Source organism: Carassius carassius, chromosome 1, assembly GCF_963082965.1.
Source record: "Carassius carassius chromosome 1, fCarCar2.1, whole genome shotgun sequence".
NCBI lineage: Eukaryota > Metazoa > Chordata > Actinopteri > Cypriniformes > Cyprinidae > Carassius > Carassius carassius.
The window spans coordinates 37,673,172-37,695,002 of NC_081755.1; the positions used below are offsets into that span (position 1 = coordinate 37,673,172).

At 35.4% G+C, this 21,831-nt stretch overlaps 1 protein-coding gene across 2 annotated transcripts; it reads left to right on the forward strand.

Annotated features, from left to right (window-relative positions):
* Positions 1 to 1,111: 1,111 nt before the first annotated feature.
* slc29a4a (solute carrier family 29 member 4a) lies at positions 1,112 to 11,565 on the forward strand. 2 transcript variants are annotated; one of them, XM_059558535.1, is made up of 11 exons: positions 1,112 to 1,292; positions 3,491 to 3,714; positions 4,373 to 4,504; positions 5,004 to 5,117; positions 6,246 to 6,374; positions 6,511 to 6,585; positions 6,669 to 6,934; positions 9,008 to 9,131; positions 10,166 to 10,353; positions 10,444 to 10,684; positions 10,850 to 11,565. In XM_059558535.1, the coding sequence occupies exons 2-11, from the start codon at positions 3,552 to 3,554 to the stop codon at positions 10,981 to 10,983; spliced, it is 1,566 nt and encodes a 521-aa protein (XP_059414518.1). In that variant the 5' UTR covers positions 1,112 to 1,292; positions 3,491 to 3,551; the 3' UTR covers positions 10,984 to 11,565. The 2 variants fall into 2 exon arrangements, with proteins under 2 accessions (XP_059414518.1, XP_059414527.1); XM_059558544.1 differs by having other exon boundaries at positions 6,669 to 6,925.
* Positions 11,566 to 21,831: the final 10,266 nt, after the last annotated feature.

Here is a 21,831-nt window from a genome sequence, read left to right on the forward strand (position 1 = left end):
TTGAAGATCTTATAAAATGTAAAAAATCTTTTGGTGTGTACCCAGCATAAGGTAAGACTCCGGTCAGGTCTGTGCTGAAACGCTTCTGTCAATCAAACTATCGTGGGAGGGCCTTGTATTTGAAGACTTCACACAGACAGATTGGCTTGATTTGAGAAAGTGGTAAAGATTTTAGTAGATAAAAAATGTATAATAATAAAACAAAACTGGGTGGATTTTGTATCATTGTAGGGTGGTTGTGTACACACACTGCCAACACACAGACCTCAGTGCCAATCACAAATCCCTAGAATGCATATTGGGGCCAGTAAGGTATTTTTATGTTTTTTTGACAGATGCCTCTTATTCTCACAGCAGCTGCATTTATTTGGATCAAAATAAAATCAGTATTATTGTGATATATTATTACACTTTAAAATAACAGTTTTCTATTTGAATATTATAAATGTAATTTATTCCTGTGATCTCAAAGCTGTATTTTCAGCATCATTACCCCAGTCTTCAATGTCACAAGATCCTTCAGAAATCATTCTAATATGCTTATTTGCTGCCCAAGAATAATTTCTGATTATTATCAATGTTGAAAACAGATTTGCTGCTTAATATTGTATAGAAACAGTGTTATTTTCCAGGTTTCTGTGATGAATAAAAGTTCAAAAGAGCAACATGTGAAACAGAGATACTCATAACAAAGTAAAAGAATTTAGGCTTCTTTTGTTAAACTTGATTTTATTTAATATTCAGAAATAATGAAAGCTGAATTTGGCAACTGACCAATCAGAATTGATTTAGAGAGCTCTCTAATTGCCATTTTTGTACTAGGAAGAATTTAATTCTAGAGCTCTCTAATTGAATTGTTGCAATTACACGAGTAAAGCTGGGAATATTTTAAGCTAAAACGGCTTGCCATAATGTATAGGCCTATGTAACGGTTTGTTTTAGTTTCTTTTTAAATATTTAATGTGTGACACTGTAATCATTGATTTGTTTTTCTTTATTATTCATTGCAGTATGGAAATAAGTGCTGTTCATGAAGTGCACTAATGCAGGTTTCCTTTAAAGCGATAATGAAAGCCTGGCAGACAGCTGGAGGATGCTTCAGACCTGTGTGTGTGTGTGTGTGTGTGTGACAGCTGCTCTGTGCCTCTTCACCGTGTGCGGGAGGATATTTACACCGGAAAACCCAAACAACATCGCACCTACGATGAAAATGATTTCTATGTAAAGAAGGTTTGTGGTTACCCGGAGTAACATGCGAATAAGGGAGGAAAGACGCATTTAATTGTTCGGGGGTAAGATTTAACCTGTTGTCTTTCGGATGACTGTGTCGCGTTTGTCTCTTTAAAATGATGCATGAGCGCTGCTAGATGAATAATGGAAATATATGCTGCGATCTGATCGTATGACTAGCTAAAACAAGTCCAGTGAGAGCAACAAAGCAGCCTACAGATATAGCAGATAACATTATGTGACATTTTCTGGCAGGGATGGTGTGTTTTGAAAAGAAGAGAGTGATTAAACGCTCTTAAAAACGTCTTGATATGTACACTGCTGCTTTTTGGATTACCGCTGATTAAACAGTAGTTTAGCGAAAAGCGCATGATTAGTTAGTTTTTTTTCATACGAAAGTTTTCGCAAATCGTTTGGATTTAGACTTAGCCTATTCCGTCTTACAGGGTCTTGTTTTTTCAACCAACATTTTCCACAAATTTATACTCTTAACTTATATTAAACACACAACGGCTCTATATAATCATCATAACCATCGCGAGCATCAGGTCCTCTTATTGTTCATCTGCATTCATCAGCTATTTTCCTGTATCATTGGCTCATTGCATCATTTTTAGAAAGCCTTTATACATGTTATTATATTTTATAATATATCTGAAATATATTGATTTCCTCTCCAGTGCATATTATAATGATAATCTATAGAAAATGACTACATAATCAAGTGACTCATCTTGACAGTTCATGGTTCAGCAGGTGTGCTTTTTTATTTCCATGTCTCAACACTGTTCACTAGCCTATCTTAGGTACACAACATCAGCCCCTATGATAATATGGGCTACATGACAGCTTTGTGAATATGTTTTTGTACAGTATGTATTTGTGTTTGGTTACAAACAAATTAACTATTCCATTTGGTTTTAATCATCACGATGCAACACGGTCGGATAAGTCACAAAATGTGCCCAACTAGTCTCTAGTCAGTGACGTAACACTGATATCAAAGATTGCTTTTCTTTTGAACCACTCGTGCATTCCCAGCCCCAGCCTCGTCAAAGGACACATTGGCAGATTTCCAAGATGAGGAAAATTTCAATAGCATGTCCAACCGTGGCATCTTGGCTAAGGCTTTTCTCGTTAGAAGCGCCTGATTTGCATTGAGAATATAGATTTATTTTAGATTGTCTGATTGCTCTGTGCTAAAATATCACACAGGGATGCAATATATCCATTGGCAATACATTACTAGTGATGCACATGTATACATATGCAAATAAAGCAAAAAAGGACATTACTTGCAGAAAGGCATAGAGCATATATAGCCAAAAGTGAAATGTCACATGGCACGGCTGATTTAACAGAAAGTGGCTTGAGGCTGCTCTTCACATGCTTTTATTACACTTCACTGTTCACATCACAGGCCCCTTTCATCTCAGTGAACTAATATGAAAAATTCAAATTTGCCATAATGCTTATAGTGAGTATATTGAACTTTATGAACATCAGAGATACATGCAGATTAATACATGAAATAGACTTACATGGAAATATCTTTAGATGTCGTTTTAGTTGTTTAAGATTGTTAAGACTGTCATTATATCATGTGATTACGGTAATAATGGTGTTATTGATTTGAAACTATATTAGCAAATGCTCAATTAAAAAAAATGAATATATTTTAATATTATGAAATGTAAATGATATATATTTAAAATACAAATTATTTTGGTAACTCTTTATTTTATACTGTCCATATTTCACGCATTATTTACTATTATAATAACAATAGATAACCATATAGTAAGTACATGCATAATTAATGTTCCTCAGTACTTAAATCTATAATTACACTGTAACAAGGACAACTTAACATATATTATTTAACTAAAATAATTATATATATATATATATATATAAAATAGTTTTCAATTTTAGTGTTAAATATTTTAGTTGTTCCTGTGATTGCAAAGATTCAGTGTCACATGATCCTTCAGAAATCATTCTAATATGCTGATTGGTTGTTCTTACCCAGTGTTGCAACAGTGTTGCTGCTTAATATTTTTGTGGAATATATTTTGACTGGTAGTGTATACTGTATATATATTAACGTTTTTCTTCCGTGATGATGACACTTAAAAAAGAAACATCTTAACTACACTTTAAAGTTTGAGGTTGATTATCAAGATATTTTAAATGTAATGTGTTGCGTCTCTTTTGCAAGTTGCTGACACACACATTCCTCATTTTCATCCTCTTACAGCTCACATTTCCGACACTGCTAAAGAAGGCCTTTTCAGATATTCCAGCCCAAAGGAAGGACCATGGGCTCAAAAGGAGTAGAGAGACGTAAACAGGCCACCCCTGGCCAGACTCCCGAGGGCAATGTGGTGATGAGCTTCAGTTTCGAGAGCTATCAGCTGGAGGAAGAGGACTGTCAGGTGAAAGACATCTCAGATAAAGGAGTGCTGGCCCTTTCAGAACCGGGTGAGTCTCTGCTGCATACGATGAGCCTCAATGCAACTACAAAATGTCATTTGAGTCACTATTACCTATGAGTTGTGCTCATACAATAATACAGATTTTGGTTTGGCAACGACTGGCCTTGGTTTAAAGGGTTGCAATACTTGGCATGTACTAGCTATGTGTAATCATGTAGGCTGGAGAGTCTGTCCCCTCATGTTGCCTGCTTACAAAGGTCATGCTTATTAAATCAGTGGAGTAGGAGAACATACACATTGATCTTTAGAGTTTGCTAGGCTAGCTTATAAGCTTATAGATATATTCTACTTCTGGTCAAATATACGTTTTACATTTTTAGTCATGATTTAGTTTCTTACATCTCTTAAATTAGGCATGCAGTGTTAAAGGACTCCAGCTTTATAACCATTAGGAAGCCAGCAAGAGGCACAGAAGTGCTTCCATCAATCAGTTCCTCATCCAGAAAGAGAGAGAGAGAGCAAAATGTCAAATGTCTCATACATATGCATAAATATAGTTCAAAGAGACAGCACACAGGCTGAGAGACAAATATTTAAAAGGCACATATTTTGAAATGTCATACAAATAAAACACAGACAGGACTTGTGTTTATAACTCTCACTCGTGGTTTGTGAATACAAATGCGTGTGATTTCTTTGCATAGCGTTTGAAGAGCCTGTTCCAGACGACCGTTACCATGGGATCTATTTTGCCATGCTCCTGGCCGGAGTGGGCTTCCTGCTGCCTTACAATAGCTTCATTACAGATGTTGACTACCTGCACCATAAATTTGAAGGTACTCCATTATATTCATGGATCTACATTTTCAGGACCATTTACATGAAACAAAATATGGTTGAAATATGTGTTAAAGATTGAGAGTTTAAAAAATGTTTATACTTGTGTTTTCATGGTGCTTGCCAGAATTGCTCATTATAATGTTGTATTTTGATACGTATGTATAGATAGATAGATAGATAGATAGATAGATAGATAGATAATGTTTTTAAGGCGGCATTTATTTGATGAAGAATTCAGTATAAAGAATAATATTTTGAAATACTTATACGATTTAATAGGAGTTTTGTATTTTAATATATATAAATCATAAAAATTCAGAAATCATTCTAATTGGGTGACTTCGTGCTCAAGAAACTTTTGTGGACCAGTGATCATCATGCACTTTCATTGAATAAAGATAATCAGTTTTGACATTTGTGTTTGTATGAAAAATGTCAAAATCAGTTTGATTGAGCATATGGTCACATTTCCTCGTTGTCTTCTGTGTCTTTCAGGAACATCCATTGTGTTTGACATGGGTTTAACATATATACTTGTGGCCCTAGTGGCTGTGATCCTAAACAATGTCCTGGTGGAGATGCTGAGCCTGCACACCAGGATCACTGTGGGTGAGTGGGTTTATTTAGAGCAGACAGACAGTAAGCACAAAGAGATGGGGGAGGATCCGCTGATTGACCTGAGGGGAGGGAGAGGGAGGAGGGGCCACAGTCCAGTCTGACAGCCTGAGGAATAACACTCACCAAACACTGCGGGGGCGGCATACATACAGGCCTAACCAAAACAGCAGATAAACACAGGAAAATTACACCACGACAATACCGACTGACTGATGACACACAAAAACACACACAGCCCCAAACCCTTCAATGGCAACCATCACACACTGTGATGTGAAAAGCAGCAAACTGATTTTTTTTTTGTCAATTTAACCCTTTTAAAGGGATATTTCAGCCAAAAATATAAATAATTTACTCATCCTCATGCTGACCTGGATGACTTTCTTTTGTCTGTGGAAAAGATAATCATTCCAAATATATTTTCAGTACAGTGGTATTCAGTGGTATATTATAATTATACCTTCCAAAAACAAATCAAATTCTATGATATAATCAAATATGATATTGTTTGCAAGCAAAATCAAAAGAAAATACTATTTCAGTGTTTATACTTAAAAATATATTGTGTTTAATTCAGTGTTGCTTTGCATTGCTTTCTAGTTATTTGTGCAATTTACTAGTAATTTCTGAGTGAAAATTGTTTCAGAGTAAATCCTATACCAGTCCTGCAGACTTTCTTTAGTGCATAGATTATTTATTAAGGCCGGAATACACTACACAATTTTTGCTCCAATTATCCTCTTATTTACTGTTTTGACCAATGCTAGTTGCCAGAAGTCAGAGCCAGTCTGCAGATTTCATATAAAATCACATAGTGTATGATAGTCACAGACTCTGACTTTGATTCCATCCAGTCAGAGGATATCACACGTGTTTTAGAACACTGATTTTAGAACTCACATTGTTTTCATTTGTCATGCGTCTCCTAGCAACAAGGTGCACATATCTGCTCAAGTCTGTTAGTCTGGCAGTCGTTTAGTGTAAGATACCCTGTTTTCCTCTGTCACTATTACAAACTCTGTAAGTGTATGATGCCCAGTGTTTAAAAGTTGTGTAGTATATTTCAGCCTTTAGTTATGATATCTCACATTTGTTGACATCCAAGTTAATCTCTTGTAGGTTACCTCTTTGCACTTGGACCTCTGCTTTTTGTCACCATTTTTGACTTGTGGCTGGAGAGGTTCACCACAAAGCAGTCGTACGTCATCAATCTGATGTCTATGGGTACTGTGGCCTTTGGATGTACAGGTATTTGTTCATACTTTTCTTTCCAAAGCCATCATGACTGCAGAAGCATGTTGGGGAGACTGTCTTCCATTTAGGCTCACATTGTGTTGTCAAACCTTTCCAGCCATAACAGTTTTTCATCCTATTGTGTCTCCAGTGCAGCAGTCCAGTTTCTATGGATACATGGGGATGCTTCCCAAGCACTACACACAGGGCGTGATGACCGGAGAGAGTAAGATGTGGTCATGAAAATCCATGGTGTGTGGGTAAAATGCAAAACCCAAGATTCTCATTCTGTGTTTTTTTTCTGTATAGGCACGGCAGGAGTGATCATTTCACTCAGTCGTATCTTCACCAAAATATTGATCAAAAACGAGAGGAAGAACACCATCATCTTCTTCATCATTTCCATCTGTATGGTGCTACTGTGTTTTGTCCTGCACGTCCTGGTGCGTAGGACACGCTTTGTCCAGTACTACACGAGTCTGGCACGACAGGGCCTGTCCCACGCCAAAGACCACTCACAAAACGGGACCCAGTACCAGGTCCACCATGATGTCGTTACAGAAGAAGTAAGATTTGTAAGTTTTGCATGCCAGATGTGAGAAGGGCATATCATTATGAAACCATTTATGGTCTTTCTCCAATACTGATACCATCATTTTTCTGAAGAAACAAATTTAATTTTCTCATCATTTCAAAATCGTCTAAAATATCTTGGGAAGAAAGTATTTGATGAATTCTGGTGCATACAGTTAAATAACCGTTTCTCTCTTTTTGCATAATTGGACAAAATTACAGCTTGATTTGCAGTGATGCACAAAATAATTAGAATAATACAATTATTATTGTATTTATTAAACATTACTATTATTATTGTTAATTATATAATATACAAATATGAAATATATAATCCATAATAGAGTATAGTTTTAAAAATGATCAAAATGCAATTATACAATATCTAAATATTAAAAATATATATAATACACTAATAATATGTAGATAATTTATATAAATAGTATTACGTTTCTGTGAAATTTTTATTCTAAGCATGCTCCTCCATGCCATTGTCTCCTCGTAATCAAGTACACTAAATATTCTAATATTGAAAATCTTGACCAAGGGTAAAACAATTAAATCTATACCTGAAAAATATCCAAAATAGAAATTCAGCTTCCTAAGTCGAGCAGTACAAGAGTTACAGATAACACTTTATTTTAGGGTCCAATTCTCACTATTAACAAACCATTAACTATGACTTTTACCTCAATAAACTCCTTATTTGCTACTTATTAATAGTTAGTAAGGTAGCTATTAAGTTTACTATTAATTATTAAGTTTAGGCACTGGGTATGATTAGGGATGTAGAATATGGTCATGCAGAATATGTGCTTTATAATTACTAATAAACAGTCAATATGTTAATAATAGGCATGCTAATAAGCAACTAGTTAATAATGAGAATTGTTCCTTATACTAAAGGGTTATTGAGTTACACAGTCATATGTTACTAGGGTGTCTAGAATAGTAAATGTGCTCTAGCTGTCTCATACTTTTGCATTATGTTGCCAAGACCAACATGTGTAGTCAGTTGTTGCAGAAATATGTCCCCATCATTTTTCTCCCTGCTATATGGTTTAGAAATCAATTTGTAATTAAATAAATCAGCAGCATTATCACACTGGAAATGTGTGAGGAAATTCATTGGAAACACAAATTGTAAAGCTCTTTCATTTATCTGGACTGTGAAAAGACTGTTTTAGTTACGCATACTCAGCAGTGTTTTCTCTAAATTCTCCCATAACACCATTTCATTTGTGCCGGTCAGTGCTTTCAGCGTCCCTGAGAAGGACACGGGGAGAGCGTGAGAGAAGTGCTCACTCAGACACACACAGTTTGGGTGGAGTAATATATGAGAGCACTTCAGATAAACCTCATGTTTTTCCTGTGGCTGACAGACTAAGCACTCAGCCGTTCCTCCTCTCAAGATTTCTTCATCTTCTTCCAGAAATTCAAATAGAAATCTGATCATGGGTTATGCTATTGGGAAGAAATTCCCCACTATAAAGTTGACCCAAATTATGAGAACCCTAAAAAAGAGAAGAAGATCAGCAATCCAGTACAATTTTCTTTAAGATTTTTGGACTAAAGACTGCGCTTTATTCTTGCAAAGACGAAATACCTTAGAATGAGATATTTTAGTATTGTAAAGATTCTTACTGTTCATTGTTGTCTGTTAATTTTTTTATTTATTGAATGCTTGTTTATGCTGGAGCTTTACTCTGAGGGTGTATTTCTCCTGAGCAGTTCCTCGTCTGTACTTTCGTGAGACCCGAATGCTCTTGTTTTATTCTCAGCAAATTAAGGAGAGTGGTTTTACTAGCTCAGCCAAACACTTAATCAAGTAATGGCCCTCCTCAAGCAGGCCCTACAGAAATGCTAGTTCATCAAGAAAAGCATTACAATATCTGAATGCACTGCACACTCTTATAAAGTCACAGTGACCTGCTTGATACGGTCACTGCTTCTGATGTTTTTTTTTTTTTGCTACATCAAAAAATGCAAGGTTTTTGCTGTATTGAACTGAAAAATATATACGGATATATAATGTATTCAGTATGAATAGTTCAGATGTCCTGTCTGTTTTCAAGGGTAACGGCGCAGTGGGCTCTTCGCCTGCTGAAGACGGCTGCACAGATTTTGCTGGAGGAAACACTTATGTAAGGTTTGATGTGCCCAAACCAAAGATTAAACAGAGCTGGCCAGGCATCAAAGGTGTGTTCTCATTTATAATACAGTATTTCCTATCTCAATCCTTATTAACAAATTAATTATGATTTAGCAGTGCATCAATATTACAATTCTAGCTGATAACAATAAATCAGTGATCACAAAAACCAATGATATGGTTGATATTTTATTTCGATACAAAATATTTTATACTATTTTTTTCTGAAGATCTGCAAAATTATACATTAATAATGTTATTTGATTTGTGCTTTGTTTATTCTCAGATAATAATCAGTTACCATGCATTCCTAATAATAACATATTTGTATTAAAATGTTTAAGGTTGAAAATTGTATTATTAATAATTATATATTATACTAATATAAAATATAATACATCATGTATATTTAAAAAATAAAAATAAAATAAAAACTATATTATATATATATACACACAAAAAGTATATAATATACAATTGTATTAAAATGAAATCACACAATGACATTTTTATGAATTAATTATACAATTATTGTGCTGTTTATTTGCAGATAATAAGTTACCTCGCATTCCTAATAATCAAGATTTTGTATAAACTTTGCCATTCAAAGGTTTGGGTTTGATAATATTATTATTAATTAATTATATAAAATATACATATTAAATATAACACACAATGCATATTTAAAAATATATACAAAATGCAACTATATAATATGTAAATATGAAAAATATATAATACACAATAATATGAAAATGAAATCACAATGAAATCATTTCTCCAGTCTTCAGTGTCACATGATCCTTCAGAAATCATGCTGATTTGCTGCTCAGGAAACATTTATTATTATTACCAGTGTCAAAAACATTTGTTCTGCTTAATATGTTTGTAGAACCCATGATACATCATTTTCTTTGATTAATAGAAATTTCAAAAGAACACATTCATGTGAAAAATGGACTTTCTGTTACCGTATGAAAGTCTTTAATGTTGTTTTTGGTGCATTCTTCCTGAAGTAGTTTTCATTTCTGTGAAAAAGTCATATCATTGGTTAATCAAGCAGTGACCCCTTCTGTTGCAGACATGATCCTGCATCGATATGTGGTGGCCCGTGTGATTTGGACCTACATGCTGTCTATTGCCGTCACTTACTTCATCACGCTGTGTCTTTTTCCTGGGCTGGAGTCGGAGATCAGGAATGTCACACTGGGGGAATGGCTGCCCATTCTGATCATGGCCATCTTCAACATATCCGACTTTGTGGGCAAAGTATGTTCACTGACATTATGACATTACGGATCATCTTCTACATTCTTTGAAGTACTTTGACAGCTAACTTTGTCTCTCCTTTGTGTCTAGATCGTGGCAGCCGTGCCGTATGAATGGAACGGGACTCGTCTTCTCTTCTGCTCGTGTGTGCGAGTAGTTTTCATCCCTCTGTTCATCATGTGTGTGTATCCGGCTCAGAAGCCCACCTTTAGCCACCCGGCATGGCCTTGCATCTTCTCTCTCCTCATGGGCATCACTAATGGCTATTTTGGCAGTGTTCCCATGATTCATGCCGCAGGCAAGGTGGCACCTGAGCAGAGGGAACTAGCAGGTAAATCTATCACCACATTTAGATTCATAGAGTATGCATGCACAAGTCTATGCAGATGAACAGGTGCTTGTATGTAAGCCTAAACCTTGAGAAGGATGCATTTATAATCTCTTCTCTAGAGATGCAGTCATTAACTTGAGTTTGTGTGATTTTTATTTCACACAGGGAACATAATGACTGTGTCCTACATGTCTGGGCTGATGTTGGGCTCTGTGGTCGCCTATGCTGCCTACAGTTTTACTGCTTCAGGCTCCAGCCTCCACTCAGAGACTGGCTATAACTTTACCCAGGGGTACTAGTACCCTAGTCCAAGCCAAAAAAAACACGTCTGTTCCTGACATCAATCTCATCGGGTGGCGCCTTTGCCACTCTGTGTAGCAATTCTGCAGTTCCCATAAATCAGACCTCTGCTGGAGGCTTCTTTTGGCCCACCTGCACTGCTGTGTGCCTGTGAATGTAGTCAAAAGGATGAAGAAACAAGCTTTGATGCTGTAAAGAGTTATGTGTGTGCTTAGTTGTGTTCTTGTTCTCCGGGAGTGTTTTTTCATGTTGCCAAAAGTTCTGTGGCGCGTTCGTTAAGATGCCAAACGTCAGCTGTGTTGTGATTAAGCTGGAGTGAGTATGTTTAATGTTTCTCCTGGTTTAAAGACTGACTCCCCATTCTGTGATGCTGTATATGGTATGACAGACAAACATGAACGTTTACGAGTCGGCCTACATTCTGAACTGTACTAAATGAGTGTCATTTATGTCTAGATGCATGTAAAAGGGATTTGCCAAAAAGAAAACCTTAATCTTTTGAGTGCAATATGGATTCTGGACCTTTTTGCTAAGGCGACTGAATGTAAACGTCTCTAAATAAAGACTCTTTTGTAAAGGTTCCTGCCTTTTTCCTTTCGCATTTTCAATGAGGTTATCTTTTAGGGTGTATGACAGCTATTAGGTCTGATATAAAACTGCTATACGCCTTCACAGAAACAGAAATCCATTTTCAATTTAGGATCCTTATATGAAAAGATTAGTTGTGATATTTAATTAACCTGATCTTGCAACTGCAGCAACTTAAATTATGAAAATGTTATTAAGAAAGCATATTTCCACACAATGTACATGCTGTAAAATAATAAATCATAATTAAGCTTTGAGTTTAACTTTTTAGTTCACAGATTAGTTTAAAACCAGTCATGCTCATTGTTTTATATCTTAACTATTCCTAGGGCGATTTCTGCCCTATATTCCGCATCAAACGGAAATATACACTCAAAGTACACCCAACATTTATTAATACTCCCAAACATAGATATAGTCTCCCAAATACTGTCAGGATTATACAAAATTGGCTGACAACTACCTTAAAGTTGCAGGCGCAGTTATTCCCACTTATAGAGCCTAGAGTTTTCCAAAAGACATAAGATTTCTCAAGACTTATTTCAGTCATTAGTAATTTAGATGGGGACATTTTGTGCCTTCTATGGTTAGGAAAAAGTAACATTGTCAAGACAGCAGATGGCGCTGCTGCACGGCGTTTTTTTTTAATTTTTTTTTTTATTTTTTTTACTGTGCAATGGTCTTTTCGAATTTATCCTTCGGACCAATGCAGAGAGCAGACGACTGAAGATGTTTAAACGGAAGAAGATTCAGGAGATTCTCTGTACCGCGGTGATATGCTGCTATGAGGAGGAAACACACGAGGACGGTGGGCTAATCAGCAAACACCCAAATCCATTAAGGCACCAGACAATTTACAGCTACTCTGTGAGAATAGCAATGCAATAGGCAATCAAATTCTAGGTAGTCGACAATTTATCTGACCTATTCTTAGTTAATGCATTCATAGAGAAACTGCTGGGTTGGTATTAGCCCTCACCCAATTATTTCTACTGAATATAATGACAGCAGTCACATTATTAGGTTTTAATTGCATGCAGCAGGGAGGGCTTATTTTCATATTTTTAAAATATTTTAGTCACTAGCAGTACAGTCACCCTGGGGCGACCCGAGGCTGCTCAAGGGCATGATGGTGATGGGAGATCACATCCCAGTCCCTCTCCAGTTCATCAATTGACTCTACTGAGGTTTCAAATCAGAGCCTTTAATGTTTTATTGACAGGCATTGTAGAGAAAAGACAATATATAATATGGACCAGACAAAAGTCAAACTTGTGTCACACAAATGACAACAAAGTTCACTGTGTTTAAACATGCATTAATCATTAACCTGTTCATTATATAAAAATGTGCATAGACATATAAAACAATTTCTGTTCATATTATGGAATGCATTTTAATTTATATATACTGTAGTCTATATTATGTATCAACCACTAGTCTATAGATTCCAGTTAAGTACCACAATCTAGACACATGCACACACACACACACACACACACACACAAACATCTTATACAGACACACAATATATTTTTGTAGTATTTTGCACAAAATCTATTTTTTAAATATGGTTACCTCAGTCTATGTGAAATATAAAATGTGTATATGCATAGAAAATTATAACGCCGTGCTATTATGATATTATTACTGTTATTACAATGCTATTACACCACAATCTGACTTTCCCTCAAGTATAAAATAACAAGAATTTGTAGTGTGTGAGGATTTATCTGCTATCGTTTTCCCACACACCCCAGTTTTCACATCCCTACCTGAGTAGAGGACTGTGGAATCATAATGTATAGAAGTGTTGTAAGCACGCTGGCCTAATTAACTCCATCGAGAATTAAAACAGGGTGTAGTCTCGGTCACAGTGAGGCTTCTTATTTTGGTTTAGCCGCTGGAGGGTTTCTGGGGTCTAATACGGTTCCTGAACATTTTTCACTCTGCTCTAGTTCTCTGCCGCTGTATTTTGAGCAGCCACCAAAACTGGAGAGGAGATGGATCAACTCGGTGAAAGTTAAACAGGCCAGGATGTGCCAACTGACATCCAATTTATCACTGGGAATCATCTTCTATCTTTTGTTATAATCCCACTTTGCTCGCTGTCCTCTAAACTGGGTACACCAATAGAACAAAGTCAGACAGGTAACTTTATGTCTCTTTGTACTCACCTTGAGTGGTTATCGGCCTAATTTTACACAACTATTCAAAAGTCTGAGGTCAGTAAGAGTTTTTAAATGTTTTTAAAAGTCTCTAATGCTCACCAAGGCTGCATTTAGTTGATCAAAAATACAATAAAAACTAGTGATAATGTGAAACAAATAAAATGAAATGACGATTTAAACTGTTTTCTACCTTTTATTTTAAATATAATTTATTCCTGTGATGGTAAAGCTAAATTTTCTGCTCAAGAAACATTTCTCATAATCAGTGCTGTGCTGCTTAATATTTTTGTGGAAACCATGACACATTTTATTATTTTCTTTCAATTTAAATTTTGATTTAATGCATCCTTGCTAAATAAAGGTATTAATTTATTTAAAAAAATAACCCATCATATACAGTATATATATAGAGTTCATTTGCAAAAATAGATAACATAACTAAAAATGTTTTTAAAAAATCATGTTTTTTTTTTTTTATCCTGCATTCCAACATTTCAAATAATATCAGTCAAGCTGCGGTTGGGTTGATTAAATAATAATAATTAACAATAACAAAGTATACAGCTAACTAACACAATAAAACATCATAACACAATAAAAAACATGATTTTGTTTTTGCAAATAAACTTCATAAATACAGTATATATATATTTTTTCTTTTTTTACATTATAATTTTTTATATTATTAGTTTTATATTTGCAAAAACAGATATACATATGATACGCTAAGCCTATAGCAACAAGAATACTGCAGAAGTACTACAGTGATGATAATACTGAAGTCCTCTAATGAAGTCCACAACTGACCAATCAGAATCAAGTATTCCACAGCAGTGAAATATCTCTTTTCCACACTGTTACAGTTGAAAAACTGCCGTCTGTCTCCCTGATTTATCAATGTTGTCAAAGTTCTGTTATCACTGTTTTGACTAGCTGTCTAGTTTACTATGTTTCTTAGCTAAAATCACAACATTGTCTCTAAATGTGCTTGTTAAGAGTTCTTCCCTTGGGAAAGTATGGGACTTTCATTTGTGTTCCCATGCCGGCTGTGCTGGAATATTCCTGTTCTTTGTAGCGAGCTTCTCAGCGAGTCAAGGGCATCGGCAAGGTTGCATTCATATAGTTTCTCTGACACACACATACTCGTGGCTGTACATATCTGATAGCGGTTTCATCTAGCACAAGTGTCAGAACACTCAAGCAAATACGAGATGTGTATGTGTTACTTTCCGCCAGGGACGGTCCAATAAAAATGTACACAGACAATAGAGTTATTTTACTCATGAAAAAGACACGTGAATGGTTTAAACTGTGAGTAGGCCTATGTCAGAGCGAGAGTCTCAGCCATGAAAGACATACTCTGATTACAAGGAGGTGCACTATCAAGGAATGGAGCAGATCGTGAACATCATACCATCGTAATATAATGATTTCCTGCTGTGAGACGTCTAATCGAGACAGTGCTGAATGTTTAATGGCATGCCAGACACTGAGGCCCCAGTCTTATGACTTATGACTTCTTTTAGCCAGCATGTGTACTGACAAGTCCCATTTTATATTGATAGATTTCTAATGATCATCATATAAGGGACTAATTCAACAACAAATTACATATTCAAACTATTTATATTCACTAAATTTTAAAAATTACTTGTAAGATCATGTTGTTTTAGACTTTCTTATTTATTATGTATTTACGCTGCATTGCAATCAATTTTTTTACTAGCATGTATATTTCTAAACTATATAACGTTTCATTGCTGGTGAAAAGTCTGTAATACGACAGTACGCCGGGACATACTAAAACATAAAATTGCAAAAATACTGTTTCCATTTAAAGTTCACTCGGATACTACTCAAGAATTCTGTCATCGTTTACTCACCCTCGTATTGTCCCAAGTTCAGTTAAATTAAAAGATCCAGATGCTTTAAAGAAACATGAATGCTTTATATAGTTACTTACCTTTCATAATCATGCAGGCTGCTGCTGATGTCCGCGAGTCGCTGACTGGACCGTTAAAATTTGAACGGACTGAACCGGGAAACATATTTGATCCAACAGTTGAGTTATAACTAAAAAATAACCCAACGATGAAAAAAAATTAACCAACAAATTTTAAGATAACCCAACACAGTGACCCAATATGTGTAACTCAACGGTTGGGTTAAAAAAAAAACCTAAAGTTTGTTTTTACTGTGTATGATTAACTCATTTGATTTAGACTTTTATTTACACCTAAACAATATTCAACATGCATACTTGGATTAAACTTTTTGGATGTTTTGATTACCTGGACTTTCAATGGAGTGACAGAAACCTCTCAGTTTTTAAGAAGGTTAGAGTGGGGGAAACGACCCCCTACTGCCCCCCCCCAAAACCACAAGAAAAATATAAATATTTTTTTATTGTAACTGGACTATGTTGACGAGAGTGGTGTTGAAGTTTTCACCATGAGACTTACACTGGTGTACCGAAGGTGAGAAAATGAATATTTTTTAAATTTATTTATTTTTGTAAACAAGGACTTTATTTTATGTTTCAATAACCCCTGACTAGTTCCAAAATTATGTTTTCAAATTAGTAATGGAGGCTTGGCTCATCTGATAAACTGTCAGTTTAAGATTTGAATCAGTGGCGTAAGGAAGTTGTTCCACACACAAAAGTTTTTTGTTGTTGTTGTTTTTATACACTCCATGGTTGCTTCTTATTTATTTATACAATTGTGCCATCAAACTGTTGTATAAATGCAATATCACACTCATAGCCATGTTATATCGATCTATATCAGCACGACTGTAACACAGCTACACGTGTGATATTGCTCATGTATAGCGGTAAACGTGCATTTGTTGCTGCTGTTAAGCAATCCTCAGTTTTTGCGGAATATTTCTACCTGCTCACCAAATTTACATACTCCCAGAACAGACGACTGGGGAAAGCACAGGAAAGAAACAGAAGCCATTTGCCTTATTAGAAGATAGTCAGAATGATTTTAAAACATTTATATTTATAACTGTTAATAAATGTAAAAAAAACATTGCGTTACTGTGATGTAGGAGGACACACAAATTCTAATCTTTCATGCTGAATAGTATACAGTAACAGGGTCATTTTCGCCTCGAACAGCAGATGGGGTGCTCATGTTGTAGGTTCTGTTCTATAGCAGCACATTCATTCATTTCCAGGTCGGCTGGTTTCAAGTTATCATACAGTCAAGGCTCTTGTAATAGCCACTTGTGGGTGTCTGAATTACCATGACCCAGTTGATGGCAGGGATACAGGGACTGTAATCAGCAGACTGGGAAGGTTACATTTGACACAGCTGCTACAGACAGTGCTTAGAGTCGGATTTGACTGTGAAGGTGCTAATGTGGCTACACTGGATGGCTCGGAGAGCAGGAGAAACACTGGGAAGGACAGATGCGGCTGAAACAAGACAAAAACAGATTGTTTAAGAACTAGAAGTATAACTTAACGTCATCCTGTTTTGCACAAAACTTAGGGTGTCATGTTATCAGACAGGTTTTCCCTGCTGAGCTTAGCATGAATTTCCATGCTGGTCCAAGCTAGTTTATGCTGGTTATTGCTTATTTTGAAACAAACCAGCATCTTATGCAACGAACATCAAAAAGACATGGTGGTTATCAGCAAAGCTTGGCTATTTTTTCATTTCAGGATTTCTTTTAAAATGAAAGGAATACAAAGTCGTCTTGTCTGAATAAGGAAATAATTTTATGTACAGATTAAGAAACAAACTCTACATCTTGGATGACCTGAAAGTGAGTACATTTTAAGCGGATTTTCATTTTGAGGGGAACTGTTCATTTAATATATACAAAAAATACAATTAATAAAACACACTAAATGTATCACCCATGATTAAAACCTAAAATTGTAAATGCAATTTCCAAGACAGTGATAAAAAGTAATTTGTAGCTTTAGAGATATTCCAGAATGTGATTGACATTGCGTTTTTGCTCTTTGATTTCACAGTGACAGAAGTAACAGAGGAATCACTCTAGAGACCACAGACTGGTTCTGTTTTCTTTTCTCTTTTTTGTTCTTTTTTTCTCAGAGCGTCACATCCTGTCTTTTTACTTCTGGATTAGGAGATAAGCGCAGGCAAAAGATCCATTTTGAGCAGCAAATGCAATCAGGATTATGATTGTGTTGTATGGTCCTGAATACAAATTGAGTGTCATGATTAGAATTCAGATCCCATTCATGCATTTGCATGCTAAACCTCTGTTACGGTTAAAAGTGGTACAACCTTGATTTGGGATATCACTTATGAACTCCTTTTTTATAACACACTAAGCATTAGCTGTAGTTTACAGGCTTTTGGTGAAAACCCAGGCTTATATTGGATTATACATTTACTTTTATATGGCTTCAGTGGCAGGTTATGGATTGGATTATGATTTGACAGAAAGAGACAGAGTTACAGATTAGCGTGACCTCAATTTTCACTTACACATGCACTCAATATGGGATTGAATTTCAGATCAGGTGGCTTTTTTAAATCTGAGCCAGGGAGTGTCTAACAGTACTGAATGAAGGCACTGGTGTTCACAGCGTTACTGACCATGCCCACAAAACCTCAGGTTCTCTAGGACAACTTTTTTTATCTGCTTATTATTTTCAAGACAATTTTCAAAGCATTTTGTGGTACCAGAACCACATGAAATATGTTCCCTCGAGGAAAAGAAGATTGGTTTCCCATCAGCTCTCAATATATGGTCGTTCTCCATTTTACAGCTACCCAGCATGAGTCCACTGAAATGGCTGCTGGTAGGATTACTGCATTGTATTGAAAATGAGAGCATATAAACCTTGTGACCATTTTTGGTAAGACAGAATTCAATGAAAGTCATTTTACGAATCGAAGCTGTGCTGTAACTCTTCTCCGGTCAGGCTTCACAGCTGAGTACAAGTGCGTTTTATTGTTCTATAAACCTGGTTTGTCACTGTTCTCCTGTTCCATTAACGTGTCACGGTGTTCATGCTTTGAAATGGACTGCACTATGTATTGTAGGAAAACTCAATGTATTTAATTTCTATTGAATGACTCAGATGCTGAGGTAACAAATGTGCTGTTTTATTATTAGAAACTACTCTGCGGACAAAGGGAAATTGGTCTGGTTACTGAAACATTCTGACACAGCTCTGACATGGAATATTTTACATTAGAATATTTATCAAATGTATATTTAGTTATAGTAAAAAAAAAAACTTTACCTTACTCAGAAAATCCCAAATAAATCAATTCGGAATTTATGTCATAATTTGGAACCAATATAAGGAAATAAATTGGTGTAGAAACAGTTTTTACTTAATTTTACATAAGTTCACAACTGCAAAGTAACACATTGGAGATGAAATTTTGAGGTAGAAAAACTAAAAAAAGTAGAACATACTCCAATACGGATTTATTTACAACTTGAAAAATCATTTTCATATAATCATAGGATTACAGCATAACACAAAATATTTTACAACACATATATAGTGTATCAGGATAAAATGATCTGGATGATCATATATTTCCCATGTAATTTCTTTTAAATATAGCCTATGTAATATGATACTTTAAACGATTACCGTAAAAACAGCTGTGATTTATATCTTGACAAATGCGTTACAAACACCAGTTCAGAAAAAGACAGCCAAGTCATAGGAGTATTTAGATAATGCTGTTTTACTGAATACAGCTATAAGGTGCAGCAATCCAGAGAGCATCGGATCTTGTCATGCGAATTGCAGAGTGCGTTTCAATATCCAAGCCACATTTACTGTCACCATAAAGTACCCCCCAAGGATGTCTGGGATGCCTGTAAAAAAATTACATCTGTCAATGCTCTGCTAAAGCAATCAGGAAAAAAACGGTTTGACAGCAAGGACATGGGCCCTTGTTTTTTTTTAAAATAATAACACACGTTTATTGAATCTGTGCACAATTATAAAAAATAAAAATAAAACATTACATGATGGTTTTTGTGTTTGCTATGCTCCCTGGGTTCTGCTCTTGTAAAGGAAGTGAAGGCTGGGCTGTATGACCCAGATTTGCAGACAGCTGTTTCTATGCATTTGGACACACCCCAGAGAGCACACGAGATGGAGCCATTAGAAATTAAAAGGAAACAAAGTGCAATCAGCTTTGCTGGGCTTGAAATAGCATCATGTCTGTGTTTTACTTTTCCTATCTAGCAATCCTTTTTTCAGCTTTTGTCATTTTACTCTCCCCACACAGCTGGGTATCTCGTTTTGGAGAAGGGTGTTCTGGTAACAGCTTATTTGGTCTGAGCCAGAAAGCTCATAAGGCAAAATGAGTAATGAAGGTTTCCACCCATGCAGTATGACTAACATTTAAGAGACATTACATCCTCGGAGAAATAACATTGCATGCACGTAGCATTCAAAGATGGCACGGGCTGCTTCACGACAGTGTTGTAAATGTGTTTGACAGTCGTTCCCTGCAGACAAGAGTTGCAATTAGAGACTGCGTGGCTCAAGTTTAGAACTACACAATGCTGAAGGTCGTTGAAATTTGTGTTTTGCGTTCACCACACATGCTGTGTTTTAAGTGAGAACATAATTATCCAGCTGACATATTTACTACCGCAGCCCAACAAAACACTTGTGAGTTTGATACTGATTTTGAGTTAATACTGAGTACACTGCTAAAAAAACAAACGTAATTTACAGTAAAAAACAAACAAAAAAAAAAACAGATGTGCTTGTCAGAACTTTACAGAAAAAAATACAGTATACATTCCACGTTTTACAGATTGATCTTAAATTTACAGTAATATTTAACAAAAGTATGATATACAGTCAAAACAAAAATGATCCAGACACCAGATATCCTTTTATATATTTTTTTATGAGTGGTTGTAGGACATTTTAGTTCATAAATGTAAGTGAGGTTAGCAAAATAAAGTGACCTGTGACATACGCAAAAATTCTTCATATAGTGGACTACCAATAAAATTTGGAATCTATAAATATTCAGACATTTTGACCTGACCAAGTTTTGCTGAAGTGTTTTTTCTATCAAAGTTATCTGACATTATCCAGATGAATTTGTTTTGAAACAATTTAACTCTGAGCTCTTGCAATGTTTTATTAACATTTTCTTAACTATAGCGATCAAACTGTGATGTAATGTGAGAAATGTTAAAGGTGTCTGAAAACATTTTGGTTTGACTGTATTTTATTAACTGAATCTAAGAAGAAACATTTTTACAATGAAAGAAAAACACCAAATTTGTCAATTATAATAAAAACGTAAATTATGGTGACTTCTTTTTCTTCTGAAAACTGTACATTTAACTGTGTTTTACTGTAAAGTTACATGAAATGTCCGGTTTTAAGGTCTTGTTAACCACTTAACAGGTTTTTACTGTAGCATTTCTATAGTTTTTACCATTAAAATTAATAATTATTTTTCAATTTAACTTACATATTAGTCACAATATTGAAAGATACTTGCATTTTTGTGCCATTAATGAAAATAGTAATAAACAAAGCTACAACAAGACAACATGAACTGTTGTGTCAGAAATCGTACCTTTTTATTGTGCACCTTTAAAGGCATAGTGGTGTCCAAAACCATAGTGGATATTATTGAGTGCACTCATTCAAATACGCACATAACGCACCTCAATAACAAATTATTTACACTTACCTGCTGTGAGTGACATGCTAAAAGAACCAGAAGATGCTGCAGCACTTCCTGCTTGGTATCCAAATTGGGCCTCTTCTTTTTAGTCATATATTCTGAGTATTAGTATGTATATATAGTAGGCCTTTATTATTAGTAATGTAGGGAATAGGGAATGAGAGTATAAGGGCAATTTCAGATACAACCAGTTTTTGAACGAATAAATTCAATGATTCACATGCACACTGTCTAGACATCTATTGTATGTGTGTGTTTACCATCTGCAATATTTGCTAGGACCTTCCTGTCAGATGTTAAATAGACATTAGACGCTGTTTATGTTTAACTGTATAGGTCACTTATAGTCACTGTTATAGTTTCTTTCCTCAATGAATCTGTGTTTTGAATAAATTGGTTCATAAAG

Coding starts and splice junctions, on each gene's coding strand:
- slc29a4a (XM_059558535.1), top strand. CDS start 3,552: ATGGGCTCAAAAGGAGTAGAGAGACGTAAACAGGCCACCCCTGGCCAG. Junction 4,505..5,003: donor CCTGCACCATAAATTTGAAG/GTACTCCATTAT, acceptor TGTGTCTTTCAG/GAACATCCATTGTGTTTGAC. Junction 6,375..6,510: donor TGTGGCCTTTGGATGTACAG/GTATTTGTTCAT, acceptor TTGTGTCTCCAG/TGCAGCAGTCCAGTTTCTAT.